General features: G+C 35.5%; 1 protein-coding gene across 7 annotated transcripts in view; it reads right to left on the reverse strand.

Annotated features, from left to right (window-relative positions):
* LOC150110256 (pyruvate dehydrogenase phosphatase regulatory subunit, mitochondrial) overlaps positions 1-23,470 on the reverse strand; it is a 366,839-nt gene that overhangs the window by 140,901 nt on the left and 202,468 nt on the right. For all 7 annotated transcript variants that reach the window (XM_090398625.1, XM_090398618.1, XM_090398634.1 and 4 more), the window contains exon 13: positions 3,303-3,445. In XM_090398625.1, coding sequence (XP_090254751.1) covers positions 3,303-3,445 — 143 coding nt within the window. The remainder of the gene's footprint in view (positions 1-3,302; positions 3,446-23,470) is intronic.

Here is a 23,470-nt window from a genome sequence, read left to right on the forward strand (position 1 = left end):
AAAATCAAGGGTGTCGGGATAATAAGAGCATCTACAAACCAGAACTAGGGTTATCTAGTTCTGGTTTGTAGATGACAATATGTGTTAGATCATGACTTAAAACAAATATTTACAAATCACTCCCATCTGGGTTGATGGAAAAAGAGAGATTTTTTTTTTTAAAATGGAAAACCCATCCATGAAAAGTTCTTCTTCAAATGTCATCCCCCTAGAAGGAGGTTGGCAACCATGTCATGGGAATTTTTTCTTTCTTTCGCTGCTCTGGAACATTTATGGTAATTCAAGCCAGTCCAGTCGTTAATGTTTTCAAACCATATTCTCCTGGGTCTACCTTTCCCTCTTTTTTCCATCCAGTTTCTCCTTCTAATATTAATTTCTGAATGCTTTCTTGTCTAGTTAGATGTCCAAAATATTTAAGTTTTGATTCTTTAATTATTTTCATTAATGTTCTTTTCAGTTTTGTTTTCTTTAAAACATCTTCATTTTTCATTTTCTCTGTCCATGATATTTTCAACATTCTTCTGATGGTCCACAATTGAAAAACTTCTAATTTTTTCTCTGCTTCTTTATTTAGAGTCCAAGTTTCACTGTTGTAGAGAAGGCTTGACCAGATTTACATTTTATTAATCTTTTTTCTTGTGTCTATCTTAATGTCTCTGTATGTTAGAACAGTTTTCATATCGATAAAGGTTTTTCTTGGTATCTCTATTCTTCTTTTTATTTCTTTAAGGGAATTTCCTCGGTCTGTAAACATTTGTCCCAAATATATAAAAGACTGAACCTGTTCAATTTTCTTTTGGTTAACTGTTATATTTAGTTTCTTATTTATTGGTTCTTTTGATATAATCATGCACTTTGTTTTCTTCAGGTTAATTATAGGTTTATGAGAAGTTCATCAACCTATAATATGAGAAGTTCATCAACCTAATAAACTAATAGGTACCATGGAGGATAATAATGAACTTATTCACATTTGAATTGAAAAGCTGTGAGCTGTATTCCTGGGTAAACACATGGTGGAAGACTGTTCGAGAGGTTTAGGAGCTGTTTGTAATTAAAGTAACATCTCAAGCAAAAGAGAAAATCTAATTTATTTTTGGATGCAGAGGAGGCAATATTTGTGATATGTTTGTGCCAAGAGAGATTTGAGGTTAGAGTTCTTCTGAGAAGGTGAATTTCATCTTGAATAGAGATTTGAGTATTGTCAAGGGTAAGACTGGAAGAACAGGGTTCTTTTTGTTGGATTTTTTGTAGAATTTTGTAGTAATAACATATGAAAACTAATGAAATTGTTAGGTTTGCAATGTCTATTGTCTCATCTAATTGTAAAGAATACTCATCACATGACTGAAGTCTTAAAATAAGTTCCTACTTAATATCCTCAGCGATTTCATGAATTTTGCATTAAACTGTACTATTTCAGAAAGAAATTTTATCAATTTGTTAACAGGATTTCTCATCGAGCATACACTGAATTACATCTTTGATGCATGGTTTTATGAGAGTTTCAGAAATTGTATGTGCTTCACCAGGAAGTGCTATATGGTAGATTATTTTGTTGGAAGCCACTGTTGCCCTTTTGTTATCTGACAAAATTTTTGACATAAAATGCTTAGTTTTATCGATGTTATTTATTTTTATTTATCGATTGCTTTTTATTTTTTAATAAAAAATAAAAAACAATCTTTTTTAATAAAAATGTGGTCACAAAACCGAAATAATTTGATTGAACTTCTTAACCACAGAAATCTCCACATGATTATAATGTTTAGTTTTTGTCAAGAGACTGCAGTGAAGAAGATCATGGGTGCAGATTGTATGAATGAATTCAAGAATAAGTATGACAGATAGTGTGCATAATCTGGGCCTCCCTCAATGAGTCCCTGACATCCTGGAAGTTTCTACTACTACTACTACAAATAAAAAAAAAAAATTTTTTTTTCATTACTTCAACCATGGTATCACTTCTGGGTCTGGCTCCCACTGATGAGACCTTGATAAAGGTCAAAACCAGTCTGGGTAGTGACTCTTACCATAATGCATAGCATTACACATTTCTGCAAGGATATGTACTTTGCATTATGGGATACTAAGGCAATTGATGTGAAGTCATTAGCCTCTATATACAAGTAGCCCAGTTGTGAAGTGACTTCATGCATAAACTTTGTTTGCTTATACTGGAATAAAGGATGAAACCAAGAATATAATTTCTTGGCATCTTTAATTTTAAAATATTATTATTTTATGTTATATGACTTCCACCAATGAAAGGTTTTTTGTAAACCTATGGTACATTTGTACTGTGGGCTGACTAAGGATTTTTTACCCCTATTTTTATTAATTTTTCTGCATTTATTTGTATTTTTATTTATTTTTTTACCTTATCTGGAAACCCTGCTCTAGAGACCAAACATGGAACTTTTTTCAAGCCACTTCAAACCTCAATAAACAGACAGTGGTCTCACACTGGCCAATGAAACTCATCTCCCACCTAAATACAATCACATACTCCAAGCCCATGGCAGTATTCTAACCTGGGACCTGATGGTTGGAGGACATATACGCTAACCCCCTTGACCAAATAGGCTGACATTTAATAATAATTAAATTCCATTTAATTATCTTAATATTGATTTCCATCTAATTATCTTTATTTAATTATCTTGAATAAACAGTGTGATAGTCTAACATCACAAACATATTTGCCCAATGTGGGATTTGAATTCATAAACTATGATGTAGATAGCATATCTACTTAACAGTATTATCTGTGCTATCAGTATTACTTAACAGTATTAAGTATTATCCACCTAGCTAACCAATCTGGCAATCAGGTTGTATTTTATGGTAGCCGAACAATGACACAAATGCACTACACAGGGTTTAAAACTTTATGTGGATAGAGACCCACATTAAAACAATTCTTACTGGGATCTCATCAGGAACCAGATCCTGAATCAGTGCATCAAAACTGATACCTTACTCAGATATTAAGTTATCTCAGAGTATTTTTGGAGGGCAAATGATTAATGAGTTTAGACAAGTAATAATACCAACTGTTACCAAAATGATACCAACTGTTTTCAGCATAGAGCAATGCTGCCATAAATCTAATTTCATGCATCCTCTATTGATAACACATGATATGTGGATTTTTCAGTGTCTTTTTTTCTAAGTAATTTTTACCACTGGATGAATTTATATTCATTATTGATATTGTTTATCATTATTGATAATGTTTATCAATTATCATTATCATTATTGATAATGTTTATCAATTATCAATAATGTTTAATACTTACCCATAGCTCTAATTTTGTAAAAGATGAATAATCAAGAAGGGCTACTCTCTCTCTGCAGGCATTATATTCTGATTGTACATAATCAAACCAAGATGGTTTAGCAAAAGTTCCAGTATTGGAAATCCTTAGATGTTCATGTCCCCCTTCAGAAATAATTTTCATTAGTTGAGTGAAGTAAAAAATAATATGAAAAAAACTCAAGCAAAACAACTTTTTGTATATAACATTGGAACTAAATAGAGTTCAAACAAAAGGAAAATTAAACTTACTTAACAATGTCTATCATGATCATATAGACAGAGCCAATCATTTTAATTTTGGTATGCTGCCAAAATTCCTTCCTTAGCTGAATTCATTTGACTTTCAACCTAATGCTCATTCAGTTTGCTGTTCATGTTCATCAGTGCTGTTCTACTATGATTTATTACATTACTAGAATCAGTGGATATTAGTTGATCTTTTAGTAAAGCATTATGCAAATATTTTTATGATATACAGATCAACTTGGATGAATGTTAGACATAAGAGTTATACATGGGAAACTGGAGAAAAGAACAGAAGTGAATAAGCATTAAAACTATTGTTTTAATACCTCTAAACAGGGCTTGACTTAAATACAGTGCTGGGATTGGATAGGATATCAGCATGGTATTGAAGGAATGTGTAAGACAGGGATGGCCAACCTATGGCACATGCACCAAAAGTGGTGCATTGGACCCCAATGATAATAATAAAAAAGTAAGCCTATTTATGCAAAACGTATTAACTAAAAACCGATTTGTAGAAAGAAAAAAAAAAAAAGCTGAAATTTATTTGTATTGTTTTGTGCCCATCTTTTGCAAATTCACTCATTTGATCTTGAGGTGTGAAGCATTAGCAACAGCAGTGTGTGTCACAGGTTTTTGTCAGTCAATTTACAATTGATACTCCTGTGCTACAGAGTTCTACTTTGTTTGTTTGTCCTTTGTGAACATTTGCAGTTTTGTACTTTTTTGTAATAGACACAATAAAACACAGCATCAGACTGAAATAGAATGAAAACTCAAGCTAGTGCTTGGACCTGAGTTGTGGAGAAAATATGTAATTAAGAAAACGGAAGAAATCAAAAGAAGATGAAATGTGTTTGTTAAAAGAAGTTATGGAAGTTTGATGATGACAGAAGTGTCCTAGAAATTGCTAAGCCTTGTCTCCAAATATTTGCAAGATGTCTTGGTGATAAAAATATCAAAGGAAAGTAGATGAAATTGCTCTGTCAAAGCAAACAGTTATAAGACATGCAAAAGAACTTTTTTATTATTATTATTATTATTTGACACCTCCAGGGAGTCCTAAGACTCATCGAGGGAGGGAGGGCACCTACTTTACAACTCTCCGTCTCTACCGCTCAACTTCATCCACAAACCGCCTCATCTACACCAACGCCATCTAATTTCCACCATCACCACTATTATTTTCACAGACAATCACAAACATCCATGCCCACGGCGGGATTCGAACCCGCAGCCTTTTGACTGGAGAGCGGATATGCTAACCACTCGGCCAACCAGGCCAGCATGATAATAGATAAAGAAAACTTGAAAACTTTTTCTGTCATCCTTCATAAAATATCACTGCATTGTACATCAAGAGTCACTGTGTGGAAAACATTAACTTTTCAATATGTTACATTACCAGTTGTGAAATGTGTGAATAAAATTAGAGCAAAGGATTAAACAGAAGAGAATTCAGAGAATATTATGAAATGTTAGATTTGGAATATGGCAATCTCGTTCTTCATTGTAAGGTGCACCAGCTTTCTATAGGACAGGTTCTGAGTAGATTTTGGAAACTGAAAAATACTGTTCATAATTTTCTAGAAGAGAAAATGAGCTGCCTGATGAAAGAGCCCTTTTATGTGATGATAACTGGCTGTTTGATTTAGTACTTTTAGTTGATGTTACCAGTCATCTCAATGATCTAAACTGGAAACTGCAGGGCAAAAACAAATTACTTTCCAGCTTAGTGTGACAATTTTACAAAATATATTGAAAAAATCAAATTATTGAAAGAGTTAGTTGAAAGTCATTTTCCTGATTTTGCTAAAGAGGACTGCATATTTGCATACAAAAGTTTGTATGCAAGTATGTTTATTTAGTAAATAAACATACTTGCATATGTTTATTTAGTAAACAAAAAATAATGAAAATGCCTAGTAACATACAAATGGAACTTATTGACTTGAAAACACATTCATAATTGAACATGAAATATGAGGAGCTTCCTTTAGTCCCAAATTCTTCCAACAAGATTAATTTCTGGTGTTCATTACCCCATTAGCATTTTCCAGAATTAACAAAATTTTCACAGAGTTATATCTGTTATTTCAGAATGATGTATAGATGTGAACAAGAATTTTCAGCCATGAAATTGATTAAAAACAAAATGAGGTTGTGATCGACTGATCCAAATTTTAAGAATTCTCTGCTACTCTCAGTAACTAATTTATTCCAAACATCATCATTATTATTATTATATGACACCTCCAACGAGTCCAAAGACTTGTCAAGGAAGGACACCTACTCTACAACTCTCAATCTCCACCACTTAATCCACCAACTAAAGCGAACCACATCATCTACACCAACGGCACATTTAGTAATGCATTTCCCAAGGTCATATTTGCCCATTTTTAACATAAACACTTTCATAGTGCAGAGAGAATGTTTAATTTATAAATTTGATCTTTTAATGCTATTCCCATCTGCCCAGCTACAGAGTCATGACAGAGATGGCCAAAGATTGTGATAAGTGGAGAACCTTTCTTCAACTCAACCCGTTACCAAGTGGATGAGATAATGATGATGATGAATGCTACACAGCAGGTGTGTTCAACCCGTCGATCGCGGAGCGATTTTTGGTCGATCTCTTGTGTACTCCTCCTTACTTACAAATTTAATTAAAACTATAAACATAATATTTTATTTATCATTATTTTGTATTATTTTTAATTTGCTTTAAGTGTATTGCTATTGTTTATTTATTTTTTGTTAAAATTGTCAAATCAGTAATTTTCTTATAAGTCCAGGTAAATGAATTAATTTGGATCAGTGGAAGTCAAACAGTGAGCCGAGTGAATACGATTATAAGCAAAGTGTAAAAACTCGATTGTATCTTAAATATTAAATATTCCAAAGCACATTACATCGATTTTTTACTTAGGTTAAGTCCCATGTGAATATTGTAAAAAAATAAACTTTGTTTGTCTCGGTATAGTTTGTATTAGATGTTTTTGTAAATAACTCTTTTGAAGCTAACTGTATATGCTGCTTTAATAAGAATATGTTAGTGTTAAAAACAAAGGCAATGTTTTTGTCACCAAAGCTGTACATGGTGGCATTAGAAAGATTGTTATTAAAACTTGGATGTATGAGAAAGGTTTGCAGGTTCTAAGTGTAAACATCTCCGAAGTCAGTCAGAAAGAGTTCAAACAATTTTCCAATGGCCGGCAACTTACAATCAAAAGAAAGCGAAGGAGAACAAAAAGCGTGCCAAACTTGAAACTTAAGATGAAAGACTCATACCGATTCTTTGGAGGTTGCCAAACTTCATGCGAGGTCTCAGAGGAGACCTAATAAAAAGGGACCGAAGCAAGCAGAAGGGGTCCTGGTTCCAGAATTGCTGTCAGAGAGGAGGCCGTCCGATCCAGAGTCGCCATCAGAGAGACTGTCTGGATCCACGTTGCTTGAGAGAGGAGTTTCCCGCTTTCAGAAAGGAGCTTCTCGGTTCGAGATGTCGCTAGAGAGAGACTACTTCTAGGCCGCAGACAAGGTTTCAAATTGTCGAAAGGAAGAGTTCCGATTGCCGGAGAAAAGTTTCCAGGCCAGGTTAATGTCAGACATTCACCAGTGTGTTGCGTTTTCATTACAATTTGATGAATCAAACGACTTCACTGATATTGCTCAGTTAATGGTATTTATTTGCATGGTATTTCAAGATTATTCAAGTAAAGAAGAAAAATAATGGTATAATTTTGAAAATTATACCATTATTGGGAAGGATTTGGGGAGAAGACATTTTTTCGGCATTTGATGAATTTGTGAAACAACACAAACTTCCACTTTTTAAACTTGTGTCTATTACTACTGATGGTGCCCCTGCAATGATAGATAATAAATCAGGCTTCATTTCATTATGTAAAAACGATGACAAATATCCAGATTTTTTAATGTACCACTGTATTATTCACCAACAAGTACTGTGTAGTAAAAGATTAAACATAAAAGATGTTTTGGATATTACATTTAAAATTGTAAATTCTGTTCAAGGAAAAGCGATGCAACAGCGGTTATTTAAATTACAGGCAGATGATGATAGGGAACTTCTGTTGTACAATAATTCGCTGGCTCAGCAGAAGTCAATTTTTAGAAAGATTTCTTGCATTAATTAATGATATAAAACATTTTCTTGATGAAAAAGGAGATACTTATCCACAATTCAGTGATAAAAAATGGTTCTTACACTTATAATTTTTAGTAGATTTCTGTACGAAATTAAGCAATTTAAATTTAGAGTTACAAGGTACAGATAAAAATTTAATTGACATGTTAAGTTCAATTTATCATTTATTATTAAAGCAAAATATAAATGACCGCGAATTTAGACATCTTCCATATTTATTAAAATTTTTTGAACAAAATCAAGAAATGCTTCGCTATGATTTAAAAGAATTTATTTGTGAAATAGAATTAGTTGAGGAATAAATAAATTCAAGATTTAAAGATTTTAATAAAACTGAAATGACTGTATCTTTTATCAATAATCCATTTCAAGGAAACTTGAACATCACAGAAATTTCAAATAAAATTAGTGGGCTGTTTGATATAAACCAAGCTGAAGTAGAACTTGAGATAATAAACATTCAGAATAGTTTACATTTAAAATCAATAAACAATGAAGTCATTTGGAAGTATGCACATGAAAAATTCCCAATATTAACTGATATTGTGCGAAAAATTCTGTCGTGTTTCAGATCGACATACTTGTCAGAATCTGCTTTTTCAAATATGACCGTCATAAAAAATCAATTAAGAAATTACAAATGATCATTTGGATGATTGTCTGCAATTGGCCACTTCTTCATATCAACTTGACTATGAAAATATTGTGAGGTCCAAACAATGCCAAATTTCACATTAACGTTTTTTTTTTAATCAACCAGCATTTCCTGTAACTTGTGAGTTTGTAATCAATCTGTTGTTTTTTCTAACTTTGGTTTTCCAAAATAGAGAAATAAATATTTTATTCCAATATATTTGTTTTTTTTTTTTGTTGTATTAAAATATTTGTTGTATTAAAATAATTAAAAGTGATAAATAAATTTTTAAATACACAAATAAAGTTTTTAGTTGTGTATTTTTTTTAGTTGTTTATTTGTATGTAATCAGATATCAGGTTCAGGGAACGTGATCTATATAAGAGAGTAGATCACCGAATAACTTTTTATAGAAAAGTAGCTCGCGTTGTAAAAAAGGTTGAATACCACTGCTATACAGCTTCTAAATAATCTTTTTCTAATTTGGACTAAAGGATATTGTTATTATTATCATAATAATAATCTGCTATTTACAGGCCCTTAACTCAAATCCTGCCTAGATTGCTTTCACAACCATAATTTTAGGATTAAGGTGGTTGATCTTATGATTAATATTATTATTATTGACAGCTCCAAGGAGTCCTTGGACTTATATTGGATTAAGTGGTGGAGACTCTCTGTCTCCACTACTTAATCCACCAACTACAGTGAACCACATCATCTAAGCCAAAGCCATCTGCTGCCCACTATTACCACTAGTATTTTCATGGACAATCACAAACATCCATGCCCATGGCAGGATTTGAACCCACAGCCTTTTGGCTGGAGAGTGGATATGCTAACCATTCGGCCAACAAGGCATTAAAAGCTTGATGAAATCAAAGCAGACTCAAAATTCTCATTAAGGTAAGTAATGTTTATCTGGTTTTTATATTAAATCAGTATCTCATGTCTATATTAAATATGTCAACATTAACACATTTTTACAGGTAGATATCAGGGAGTTTTTAAGAGTACAGAGTTGTATAGTGCATCTGAACTCATATGTGAAAAAATTGGCACATGAAACATAAAAGGTTGGCCATCCCTGGTGAAAAGATAATTAGCAATGACCCCCCCCCCCCTTTTCAACTTGAATCTTAGCATAAGCAAGCTTTCTAAGGAGTGGAAGGAGAACAAGTTAATTCCATTACAGAGTTAGAACTAAACATAAAACAAGTGACCAAATACAGAGCAATCAGTATAACTGGAATGGTCATTAAGGTATAAGTCTGGTCAGTGCATCTACCCAAAGGTGCTGACTGGATAGCACTTTGATCCTCTATGGTGTACAGCACAGCAATGGAAGTCTTACTCTAACATCTCTTTGCATTTTACAATATCATAACAGCAGAATTGAATTGGGAATGAATAGATGTGCCACAACACTTCTGGATTATCAACATATTGTACTATCATAGTACCCTGTGCACCCCATGAAGGTAGATATTAGGAATTTGCTGATAATAATAATGACTTATAGATCTTGACATGGCCTTTGACAGGAGTGCACATGGGATCTTGTTATACAAAGCCAAAGGAATGTTAAGGCAGGTAAACATACCTTTGGCTATGAGAGAAAAGGGTGTGCATGTCTGCATAAAATGTAGAAAATGGAAAGAAATTTGTGATTCGGAAATTAACATAACAGACCATGGCAGTATTAAGTCAGATACAGGTGTACCGATCGGAGAGAGCCAAGTAGCATGATTGAGGGCGTGGAAAATGAGTGGCATGAGAATATAAAAGTAGGGAGTGTAGTAGGTTTGAAAGATGATATACTTTTGGAAGATAGTGTTAATTTGGAGGATGAATGGTATGCAAGAGTGGGTAGCTTCTATCAGTATCAGACAGATATACTCAGTATATCACTCAGAGAGAGAGAGAGAGAGAGATACATGCATCAAAAGAAGTGGAATGTATCAGGAACAAGAATGACAGAAGGGGAGAGAATAGGAGAACCAGTAAAAGAGAAGGAATGAGAGAAAGGACAGTACAAGAACAAGGGATGAGGAGATGACAAGAAAGTGGGAGAACAAGTTGAGAAAGTGTCAGAGAATAGAGAGAGAGAGAGAGAGAGAGAGAGAGAGAGAGTGAGGGTTACAGGAGAGCAAGAAAGAAACAGAGTGATAAGAGGTGTGATGAATGGAGACTCAATGATCCATGGTGTACAAGAAAGAACCAGAGGAGTGTCTGCCTGAAGGAATGATAGTGTGACTGGAGCAATTAAGCAAGAAGGAAGATATGATTGAATGGTGGGAATGAATAACTTGAGAGACAGTGTGAATCAGGTGGAAAGAGATGTGAGGTTGCACGGAAGAAGACAGAAAGAGAAGATAGTGAGTGTGTTGTGCAGGTATGATAATGCAGAGCTGTGGAGAAGAGTGTCAGTAATGAATAGTAGAATAGCCAGAATGTGTCGAAAGAGAGAAGCTTGGAATATGTGGATGCTTGGAGGGTATTTGAGGACAGAAAGGAACTGTATGTGAGAGATAGATTGCATCTGAATGAGTAAGGATTTAGGCATCTGGAGAGAATAAATAACAAATCCCTCAATAACCACAGTAATTAACTTTAATAAAATGAAAATACAGATATTTCGTACTGAAAATAACAGTACACCATCAGTGCATAGAAACAAGCAAATCAAAGGTACATAATATGTAACTTGTATTCCCGTTTCTTTGACCACCAATTGTAATATTATAACAATTGGTGGTTTACCAATTAAAAATTGTTGCTGCATACTAGAAATTAATATATTAATGAATAATATTATTAAAACTATTTTTGGTGGTTACATAAAATTTTACATTGGCCAAATCTGAATTGGAATGACTGTCTCTCTCCCTCCCTCCCTCCTCCCTAAAAGTTTGGGAGATTCTCATTTTATGTAATCATCAAAAATAGTTTTAATAATATTATTTAGTAATATATTAATTTCGAGCATGTGGCAACAGTTTTCAATTGATAAACCACCAATTGTTGTATGTTCCTTGTATTCCTGTTTCTTTGATTTGCTTGTTTCTACGCATTGATGAGGTACTGTTATTTTCAGTACGAAATATCTGTACTTTAATTTCATTGAAGTTAATTACGGTGGTTATCATGTAATTTGTTGTCTATAGTCATGCCACAGGTACCTTTAAAGATCTAGAGAGAATGTTGTTCTCCAAACAAGTCAGTGTATCGATGTAGGGAAAGTAGAATTATCAGGGTGGATGATAGAAGGGATAGCCTCTTGTGAAAATAGTCATCTGGGAGAGGGGAGGGAATTCATTGTGTAATGATGAATCCAGTGGAGTCTGGAGGGTGATAATGATAGGTATGGAATCAGACAGTGCCTTGATGATTCTTTATACAAATGCCAGGAGTATCTGGAAAAAAGGAGATGAATTGGTGGAGCTGATAGCATCAGCCTGTCCAAAGTTTAATGGGATCACTGAGACATGGTTGATGGAAGATAATATATTGACAGGAATAGAAGTAGCAGGGTTTTTGGCACAGTAGGAAGGAGAAATATGGTGGTGAAGCACTGTTTATGATAAGTGATGAGTTGTGTCCTCTCAGAGTGGGGGATTTGGATGGTAATGGCACTAATGGTTTTAAGATCATATGGTGTGAGGTGGAGGTGGGCAGGACAGGATAATTTGTGGGGTGTTGCTATAATCCAGAGAGCATAGAGGGTGAAGAGCAGATTATGTTTAGGCAGTTGAGCTTGGCAAGTACAAAACAAATGATTGTTATGGGAGATTTTAACTACAGAAGTATAAATTGGGAAGAAGAAACTGCATGTAGGAGTAAGGGAATGGAATTTCTATAATACTTGAGGGACAAATGTCTTAGGCAATATGTAGTATAAGGAACACAAGGTTCAAAGTTTTGGATTTGGCCATAGCATCAGATCTGATCATAACCGAGATGGCACATCTGTCCCCCAGTTGGAAAGAGTGACTATGTGGTTTAGACTCAGAAGATGAAAAGACAATCAGGAGTATCAAACAGAAAGGAATGTATGGAATGTATATGGAATTATAAGGCAGGTGATTATAATAATCTTAAAAATCAGCTTGGGGAAGTCCCATGGTTGGAGGAGTTATGGAAGAGATATAAGGAGACAAGTGGAGAGCAGATGCATGAAGAATATAAGCCTCAGACCAAAGTGCCACCAGTATGGTGAGGAAGGCAAAACTGGAATATTAGACGCGATTGGCCCTGAGATCCAAAGAAAATTCGAAGAAATTCTTTCATTATGTGGCCAGTAGGAATGTGGAAGAATGATACTGTTGGATAAAAATGGGAACAGAGTGACTGATGCAAAGGATATAGTGTTGTTCAATGAACACTTCATCCTGGAGGAGTAGCCTTTAATACTAGTAGGATAGAGCAGGTTCAGCATTTAGAAGGGCAAGAAGAGAGTGTGTTTCAAATATTGAGTACTCTGGATGTCAATGAAGGAATAGGACTTTATTATTATTATTATTGTTGTTGTTACATGACACCTCCAAGGAGTCCAGACACTCATCGAGGAAGGTCACCTACTCTACAGTGCTCTGTCTCCACCCTCAATCCACCAACTACAACGAACTGAACTACCAACGTCGTCATCATCTACACCGCCGCCACCACTAGTATTTTTACAGACAATGACAAACATCTATGCCCATAGTGGGATTCAAACCTGAAGCCATTTGGCTGGAAAGTGGACATGCTAACCACTCAGCCAACCAGCCTGGCCTCAATGAGAATCTAGCCATGTGAATGTTGCCAAAGGAATGGAACGAGGATAGATAGTGCCATTGTATAAGGATGGTAGTAGAATGGAAGTATCAAACTATAGATCAGTGTGTATTTCAACAGTAGTTGTTACAATTTTGGAAAAATTAGTGAAGGATCATTTACAGCATTGGATAGATGAGGCAAATGTTAATAATAATTCATAATAATAATAATAATAATAATATAGGCTTGTAACTTGGATTGGAAAGGTACTAACTCCCAAGTATCGAAAAGTGATGTATAAATATACTGAGCCTAAAAGTAGTAAGGATAAGTAGTCGTACCACAGAGTTTTATACCTGAGCCATTGTTTAACTTTTATAATAATGTTATGAAGGATAGTCTGGAGGACAATATCTAGTTATCTGCTAATTATGAAATGTTGGAAATAGTGATAAGGGACACATGATACAGAATCTCTCCAGGCTGATTTGAACAGACTGGTACTATAGGCAAGTGACAATGTGTGACAGTTCAAGATTGAAAGTTATAAGGTCAAGCAATTTGGACTGACAACACTGATAGCAGAATATTATATTACTGGAGATTTTTGCAATGAAACAAGATTTTATGGTTGCTATTAAAATGATTATTATTCATGACACCTCCAAGGAGTCCGAAGACCCATCACGGGAGGACACCCATACAACTCTCCGTCTCCACTACTACACACAACCTCTACTACCAATCACCTACATCAACGCCATCTACTGCCCACAACCACCATCACAGCTAGTATTTTTTGTCTGTAAATTGCGTGTGCTCTGAAGGGCTGATTTGTCTGTATGCAGGATGAAAAACTCCAGTTTCTGGGAGAAAAAACCCTGCTACCTCCATATGAGATCGGCTAACTCACCTTCAATTAAAAAAATCCATATAAAGATTCCTCCCATCACGACGAGAATGGAACTTATGCCTTTTCTAATCAAGGGGCGCAACATACTGTCGTTCTTCCAATTGCACTATGGAGGTGTTGCTAAGGTGATTAAGTTCTGGCACTGGATAACTGCAATGTTTAAAAAAACATTAATTTATGTTATTCCTAACTTGTAGGAATAAAAAAAACCATTCTCCCACTTTATAATGTTTTCATAAGGCCACATTCATATTATTGTACAAAGAGATGGTCACTTGGGTTGGTTCTATGGAGGTAGAGAAACAGTCAAAAAGATCAGTAGAGAATAAGCAAATGATATCTGGCCTAAAATTATGCACATGAGGAGAGATTGAGGGGCATGTGGGAGAAAGAGACAGAGGAGAGATATGATGAAACCATATCAGTTGGTAGCAGATTTTACACAGCATGGAAGTGGCACTTGGAAGTTTATGACAAGTGGATAGAGAACTCAAGGTAATCCCTAAATCAAGATCCCCCTACCCCACACACACCCTTTTATGACTAGAAAAATTTTCCATTATGAATATATGAAATTTCAGACCAAAGAAGAAATGTATCAGAATGCATGTCTTTTATGAAGTGACTGAATGAAATTATTATTATTATTACCCCAAGACCTTATGGAGTCAAAGACTCATCTGGGAGGTCCTTTTATCACACACACACAGCTCATCATACCGTGCCTTGAACACATTCAAACTCCTTGCAGACACCACACTCTCAGGCAAGGCATTCTAATCATTTACAACTCTGCATGAAAAAAACCTGCCTCTCACTCCCCTACTCACACCCTCTTTATATAGTTTCCAGGGATGACCTCTGGTTCTCCCCAATCTCCCACTATTTTCTGTAGAACTTCTCCAGCATTGATCCTATAACAACCCCCTTACCAACTTGTAAGTCTCTATCATATCTCCCCTCTTCCTCCTGTCCAACAGACTCTGCAAATTACATCTTCTCAATCTTTCCTCATACTCGACATTCCAGAGTACATGACTGAGTTTTACGTTGCACAATATTGCATAAGCATTTGTGTTTTAAAAAAAGCATGCTGCTGTGAGTTTCTATTCAGATCAACTCACAGGTACAGCAGAACCTATAATTAAAGCAACCTGTTTATTTCTCTCATTCTTGATTTATTGTCAATTTAGTTTAAAATATTTACAGTGTAGTTAATATTTATGATCTCAAGAATGTCTGGAAAGAGGAAAAGTGAATTCAAGAATACAAAATCCTTAAAGAAGAAGAAAGCATTAACATCAGAAGAGAACGTGAAACTTTCAGCCTTCAGGAATATGGAATAAAATTGATGGAAATTGCTCACAGTTTCACTTGTCCCATTCTACAATAAGTGCCATCTTAAACAATACACAAAAGTTCATATTATATTACAGATTCAAGCTGATGAAACTTTATTCAAGTTTCACATCTATTTTACAAATAAGCATAATCTTAAAGAATACACCAAATAGTTTATAATATATTATACAGTATAAGCTATTGGAACATAACCCCAATTCATTACACTAAATCTACAGGAAATTAGCTTTCAAGTTATGATGGCACGTTTAATGACAGTTTTCCCCAGCTTTGGCATACATATGGCATGTATTTAAGCGAAGAACAGAATTATATAGTTGTGATGGATTACATTTGAATGCTTTGTAGTGAGTGCACTTGAGAAACTATTGTTAGAGGGGAAGTGCACTGTGTGATGCAAACAAGAGATCAGAAGTAAGAGATAAAGTAAAAGATCAGGAGAGTGGTACTGAAGAGACAGAAGTGCTTGGCAATGGAAACAGTAGTAGTGTGAGAGATGAAGAAAGAGAGAATGGGAATGCAAGAGAAACAGGGGAACCCAGGTTGACAGGGAGACATGGCATAGGGAGAGTGGATGTTGGAAGTAGTGCTGAATGTATGGGGATGATCAAGATAGAAATTAAATAGATTGGGATGTGAGTGGGGAAACTGAGACTGAGCGGATGTATGTAGTAAGAAGTGATAAAGGTGAAATGGGCAATAGAAGGTGTAGGGAAATCATAATTAACAAGTGGCTTGGATAGGACTGGTTACAGACCTAAAAATGAACTGCTGTGTTAATTTACAAATGCCAGAAGTATCAGAAAAGAGCAACAGAAAAAAAAAAAAAAAAAGTTGATCTGCTGATTCATGGAGGGTACAATAATAATAATATTAGTAATTTTTATATTAATGATATTGGATGGATTTAACTGGTGATATGATATGCAGTTGTTTTCAGATGATGCAAAATTAGGGAGAGCAATGCAGAGTGAAAGAAACAATGTTATGGCCTTGGTAAGCAATGGTGTGATGGAAAGTATACTAACTGTTCCATCTCCTCTACCTCAAGGAGGTAGAGGAGGTGAGAGATCTGGGAGTGGTGGTGTACAAGGCTCTGAAATTCAGGGGCCACACTGCACAAGTTGTGAAGATGTCATACCAGATAATGGCAATGATGTGGAGGACACTCACATGCAGAAATAAAGAACCAATGATTTCAGTTTTTTAGCCTTGATCAGGCCTCACATGGATTACTGTGTGCAGATTTGGCCATCAGGTTTTTATGGCGATGAGGATACATTAAAAAGGGTTCAGAGAAGATTCACAAAGGTGGTCAATAGACCTAGGAATGTGGAGTACAAGGACAGATTGAGAGAATGTAAATTGCAAAGCTTCATGAATGGGAGGAGGACAATATGATTGAGACATATAAATATAAGCTAGCCAGGAGTTGTTATCAGGTTGATATGGAAGAAATTTTTCATAGAATGGAAAGGGGGGGGTAGAACAAGAGGCTGTCACTGGAAACTGTATAAGGAGGGTGCCAGCAGATGAGTCAGGAGCGGTTCTTTGTATGGAGAGTGGGTGGTTAGTGCCTGAGTGTGTGTGTGTGTTGTGAATGTATACACATTGAATCAGTTTAAAGCTTGTTGAATGAGCTTTTTGTGTAATAGTGTATACCTTCAACAATGAGGTCAGAAGTCAATAATAATAATTATTATCAAATCATGTTTTAAACCCAATTGCAGTTTCTGTACCCAACGACACTTTCAGACAACACACTCTGCTTGCTAACCACTATCCATGTGGGGGGGGGGGGGGTATTTTCTCCTCACTCCTTTGCTGCAGCATCTAAGAATGGCTTCTTGTTCTATTCCTATCTAGCATTTCCCCTCCCCAAAACACACTACTCTATGAGAAATGTTCTGCAAATTAATGTTCTGGATATGATAGAGAGACACATTATGTCTCTCTATCATATCCTCTCTCTTTCTTCTTCATAAGACTCTGCATACATTAAAGCTTTAAATTTATGGTATTTAATGCAGAATGAAGATTAATGGGCATGAGAAATTTATTGCTCATACATAAAAGGATTGTGATATGAAAAAACATATGTTGCTAAAAGGGTTTTATAGATTAGTGCAGAGGAGATTTTTCAGTATGTGAGACTGGAGAATGGGAAGAGAGAACAAGGAGGCATCTCTGGAAAGTGAATTAAGGGTGTGAGGACTACAGGTTTTGCTTAGATTAGTGAATGGGTGAAATGGGTAGCTAGAGTAAGTACAGTTGTGAGCACTTTTTTAGTGAATAATCCTGATGCCCCCCCCACCCACCTTCCCCAATTAGATATATGGGTTGCCTAAAATCTACAAACAGAATGGGCCATTATGCATAATTCTGGATAGCACTGATTCTCTTACATTCAAACAAGCCAAACTGCTCTCTCTCTCAGAAGAGAGAGAGAGCAGTTCTTTACTGCTTCATAGATAAACTCAGCCCATTTTATGTACAGTATTAAAAACCTAACTGTTCCACAGTACCAAATTAATAGTCAGTATACTGATGTCTCCTGCTTGTTCTGCAACAAGGTTCACCTATTGGGAAGAAATTCAGGTTGAATTAACTTGAAGATGACTCTCCCCCCCTCTTTAATTTTCAGCTCCTAGTTAATTTTATGATTTACTTATTTCATCCATACTCTGTCCTCCTGTTTTCATGAATACATTTTAACACTGCCATCAGCATATGACATTTATCCTTATCTGCTACTCATCTCCCTTCCCTTCCTCTTCAAACATCTCCATAAAAAAGCTAGCTGGAATCAATAAACCATAAAATTAAACAGGAGCTGTTGAAGAAGAAACTGTTATAGAGGAATATAAAGAAAGAGGCACTCATCAATATTCCAGAAAAATAATAAGCGAGAGAAGAAGAAGAAGGGAAGCAGGAGTTGGCATATGAAAGAAGATTGGTAGACATAGCAAGGAATTTCATGATAACAAAATTTTAGAAAAATCCCACAGAAGAATGGTAAGTATGAGAGACTGATTTAGATGTTGAAAATGATACATAGGTTACAAATATGAATATATATTCATATGTTTGGCAAGTATTTTGTTAGTACACTTCATGTTGAGAGGAAATGAAAAATAATGAATATGATGGAGGGGGGTTGAAGATTCATGAATATGAAATGTTTGTAATTTTAATTAATCCTGATGCTAACAGTATTGCAATAGAATGGTTTATTATTACATATATGAAGAGAATATGGAAAGAAGCTAATTGATAAGAATATTCCCAGAAGATGGAAGAAAGAGAAACTAGTGCTATGCAAAAGAGAGAAGGGAGATACAAATCAGTGGGCCAGTTTGCATTTTGGAAGTGTGTAGATTAGTTAGAGATAGAATACAAACTGGATTAATGAGAACAGAATCTTTTTTTAGAGGATAACATTGGTTTGTTATGGGGCAGCCTTCTTTTAATAAACTGGTTATGTTTTATAAATTTGGTTTTGATTTTGGTGTTGCCTAATTCTGTCATTAGAAATGATCCAAGTGAAACCAAAAGTGAAATAACCTAAAATATTTTCACAGAGATCCAAAATACTAAAGCTAATTAAATCCTATACAGCCAGTGAATAATTGCTAATTTATTAGTTTAAACTGTTGAAAAATTTTGACAACAAAAATAATCTGATTATAACTCTAACAGAATCTGAACATTATCTCACAGTCATCCTAAATTCCAAACTGTATCACCTACCATTTTAAAGAAATACAATTCTAAAGAAATATTCTGTCCTTTTTACTCTTGAAAATGGTCAAACCGAAACAATTATTTATTTAGGATATGCCTCACAAATGAAAAGTTATATATTAAATTAATTATTAATATATATGGACATAGTAATAGACACGTGTACAATAATAAGACATAATACAGTCATAAAAGAGACACTCAAGAATAGGCTACAACTGTATGTCTAGGTTGATTATCCAGTCAACTGCACTTGGTGTAGCATGGATGAAGTATGAGAGGTTTCCACTGTATGTAGGTTGGACACATTCTGCTGTAACATGATTAATTGTCTCGCGGGGTGATCCACAGTCGCACCTGGTTGAGGTAATCATGTCCCATTTGTAAAGGTGGTCTGCACATCTGCCATGATTGGTGAGGGTTCGGTTAAGGGTAGACCAAGTTTTTTGAGGTAGGTCAAAGCCCTGTTGGGTCCATTAATTCATGGAAGACCCCTGTTGAAGAGTTACACCAGGACTCTTTCCACTTCTCCTTCATGTTGAAACTTGTCTCTGCAAGATTTTTTGCTGTTAAGACTGGAGGGTGCCTTGACTTTAACCTGTTTATTTCTAGGGGTGAGATGTCTTCGTGGATTGGAAGATTTGGGATTTCCATGATTTTGCTGTATTCATGTAGAAGAAAGCTGGGTCTGCAGAAGTGTGGAGGTGGGATGTTGCTTAGCACCGGGAGTCAGTAGGTTGGGGTTGATTATTTTACAGTTCCAGAAATAAGGCACATAGTGGTGTAAAGCTGAGCATTAACCAAATACACATTGGCGCAGTTCAGCCATACGGGTGAGTAGTATTCAGCTGCAGAGTAAACGGCCAAGAGCAGTGCAACAAAGCATTGTTGCTGAGGCACCCCAAGTTGTTCCACGTAGTTTTTGCAGTATATTGTTTCTTGTTTTTAGCTTGATGCTGTGTTAATGAGATGTAGTTTAAAAGATAGAGTTCTATCCAGAGCGATGCCCAGATATTTCGGGAATCTGTTGTAGCGTAGCAGTTTGTGGTTGAAGTAGACCACGAGTTCTTTGTTAGCCTGGTTATTGTTCAGGGTGGAAGCATGAAACTTCTGTTTTGCTAGGATTTGGGTGTAATCTCCATTTGCTGAAGTATTCATCTAGGACTGAAGGTCGTTTGTTAGTGTATCTTCCATTGTAGTAAAATTGGTGTGTCTAGTGGCTAAAGCAATGTCATCAGCGTAGCAAAACTTCTTGGAGGCTGTATTAGGCAAATCTGCGATGTATAAATTAAAAAGGAGGGGAGCCAGAACTGACCTTTGTGGTAATCCATTATCCAGTGTTCTTTGTTTACTTTTGTTCTTATCCATACACATTGAAACAGGCAGTTGCTTAGCATGTTATCGATTAGTTTTGCTATTGTTCCGCATGGGACTGCACGGAGCAACTTGCAGACTGCACCATGCCTCTTGACTGTATCATAAGCTGTGGTAAGATCTACAAAAGCTACAGCTGTTTTCAGGCATTGTTAGTAGCCTGATCACAGCGACTTTGTTTATGTCTGAATCCAGCCGGTTCCACTGGGACTTGTTCTATTATTTAATGGCAAATTCTATTGAGGATGAGCGTTTCTAGGAGCTTATAACAGGTGCTAAGGAGGGCAACAAACCGAAACAAAAAACCTGGTGACACCTTAATAAAGGTTGAAACCAGTTCTGGGTAGTGACTCTTCCCATGATGCTACACATCCAAAAGGGAGTGTGCTTTGTATTATGGGATAATGAAGCAAATGATGTGAAGCCAACAGCTTCCACTTATAAGTAGCCTAGTGGTGAAGATACTTCACATGCAAACATTATTTGCTTATACTTGGGTAAAGGATTAAACAAGAATATAATTTCTTGGCAAGTATAATTTACTTTATAACCAAGTGAAAAAACTTTCTTTGATCTCTGATACATATTAATAATAAAGTAGTACATCTTTTTTATTTTTTTTTTATTTTTGCTACATGAATATGGAAAAATATGTTTTCTGCATTAATTCAACCTTGGTACCTCTCTCTCTGGGTTTGAATCCCACTGATGACATTTTATGATGTTCATCAAGAAGCTGTCCTGGAGGGAGGGTGATACCTCTTGCACTCTAGGCAGAACTGTAGACCTTTGACTACTGCCATTCAGAGCTTAGTTGGTGTATAGTGGGTTTTTGCCTGCTACTATGTGGGGGTGAGACTTGGCTTGGTAGTGCATGTTGCTTCTGGCTGTGCAGGTTTAATATATGGCACAAAGTTTAGGATAGAGCCAAGAGACGGTTAAGAGATTTATTGAGCTATGCAGAATATCTACTGAGCAAAATAATGCACAGATTAGGAATGATCTAATAGGAGATGTTCAATTGCTGATGATTCAAAAATAAACAGATCAGTCAGTGACCCTACTGATATCCAGCACTTACAGAATGATTTGAATATGCTGGAAATGTAAATAAATGATAATGGCTGTTCAATTCAATATTAGTAAGTGTAAAGTTATACACTTTCTATAATGAGATTTCCATCAGCAAATTATGAGGGTGGTGAGAAAAGTTCTTGGTCTAAAAATGAAAAACAAATTTTTAATTTCAAAATTATTTTTATTTTTCAACATAATCTCCCTTAAAACTAATACATTTATTTCAGCGATGCTCCAGCACCATTATCCCATTCCTGTAGTGGTTCTCAGTAAGATCTGCAAAATACCCCCCCCCCTCCACTCTACAGCTGCAATCACCTCTTGATGATTTGAAGAAAAATGCTGACCAGCGAGGAAGAGTTTTAGTTTCGGGAAGAGATAGAAATCAGAGGGAGCCAAATCTGAGGAATAGGGTGGTTGTTCCAACAATTTATAGTGCAGATCCTTTAATTTTCCCATTGCCAAAACACCTTTGAGGGCAGGTGCACTGTCCTGATGAAAGATGATTGTTTTCTTCTGCAAACTGGGTCTTTTCTCACAAATTTTTTCATCTAGTCTGGTTAAAAGATCGGAATAATATTCCCCGGTTATTGTTTTACCCTTTTCAAGATAATTAATAAACAAAATGCCTTTATCATTCCAAAATACTGATGCCATGACCTTTCCTGCTGATGGAACCGACTTTGTCTTCTTTGGCGCTGAACAACCGGCTTCTGTACTGTTTGGATTCTGGTATGTAATGGTGAATCCAAATCTCATCCATAGTAATAAATCAATGCACAAAATCAGTTTTATTCTCATTAAAATGCTCTAAGCGCTGTCCAGAGATTTTCATGCGAGTGTGTTTTTGATCTGCTGTGAGCAAGCACGGCACCCATCTTGCACAAAGCTTTTTCATTTGCAATTCTTCGTGCAAAATATATCCTACACGTTCTTTTGAAATGCCTATAGTCTCAGCAATTTCACCCACTCTGACTCTCCGGTCATCCAATAACATATTGTGCACTTGATCAATGATTTCTGGTGTTGTTACACTTTTTGGACGTTTCCTCACGTGGATCATCTTCAAGGCTGGTAGTACAGCCACGTTCAAACTCAGAGGCCCGTTTCTTAATTGTCAAAAACAAAGGAGAAGAGTGCCGATAAACTTTTATGAACTTTAAATGAATTTTTTTTGGATTTAAACCTTCTTTTACAAAGAATTTTATAAGTGCACGATACTCAATTTTATCCATTTCAAGGGATAGAGACAGACAACACTTTTGCTTCAGACAGCTGTGTAAAACAAACTACTTAATTAGAATGACTTGCAATTTCACATGGATGCTTATGACAGATGTACCAACTTAGAGAAAAAAAATCTTGCCGATAGTGTTGCCATCTATGGTCGAGGCCAAGAACATTTCAGACTACCCTCATATATTGGTGGGATTATGCTGTGAGAAATTGATGAAGCTAGGGATCCAGAAGTTATGATAGATAGGAATTTGAAGTAAAATGGTCACATTGCAAAAAATTGCAAATACAGTACAACCAAGAAGATAATATCTACAATGTTGAAACAAAGACTGATATATAGAAATAAAGAAGTCATTTTGCTTCTTTACAAGGTCTTGATACAACCACACCTGGTCTGCTGTGTGTGTGTGCAGAGTTAGTCTTCAAGGTTTGGAAGGAATAAAGAAGCTGTGGAAAGAGTAGAAAGAAGAGTTACAAAGATTATATGAGTAATATGGAACATAGCTTATGATTATGTAGATAGAGTATAGGACTGTATGGATATTTTAAAAATATATTGACATACCTATTACTTGAATATGGAAAATATATGAATTCTGCATTGATTTAATCTCAGTATATCTTTCT

The sequence above is a fragment of the Typopeltis vanoorti genome, chromosome 1, assembly GCF_054136105.1.
Source record: "Typopeltis vanoorti isolate ZY-2024b chromosome 1, IOZ_Tvanoo_1.0, whole genome shotgun sequence".
NCBI classification, from domain to species: domain Eukaryota; kingdom Metazoa; phylum Arthropoda; class Arachnida; order Uropygi; family Thelyphonidae; genus Typopeltis; species Typopeltis vanoorti.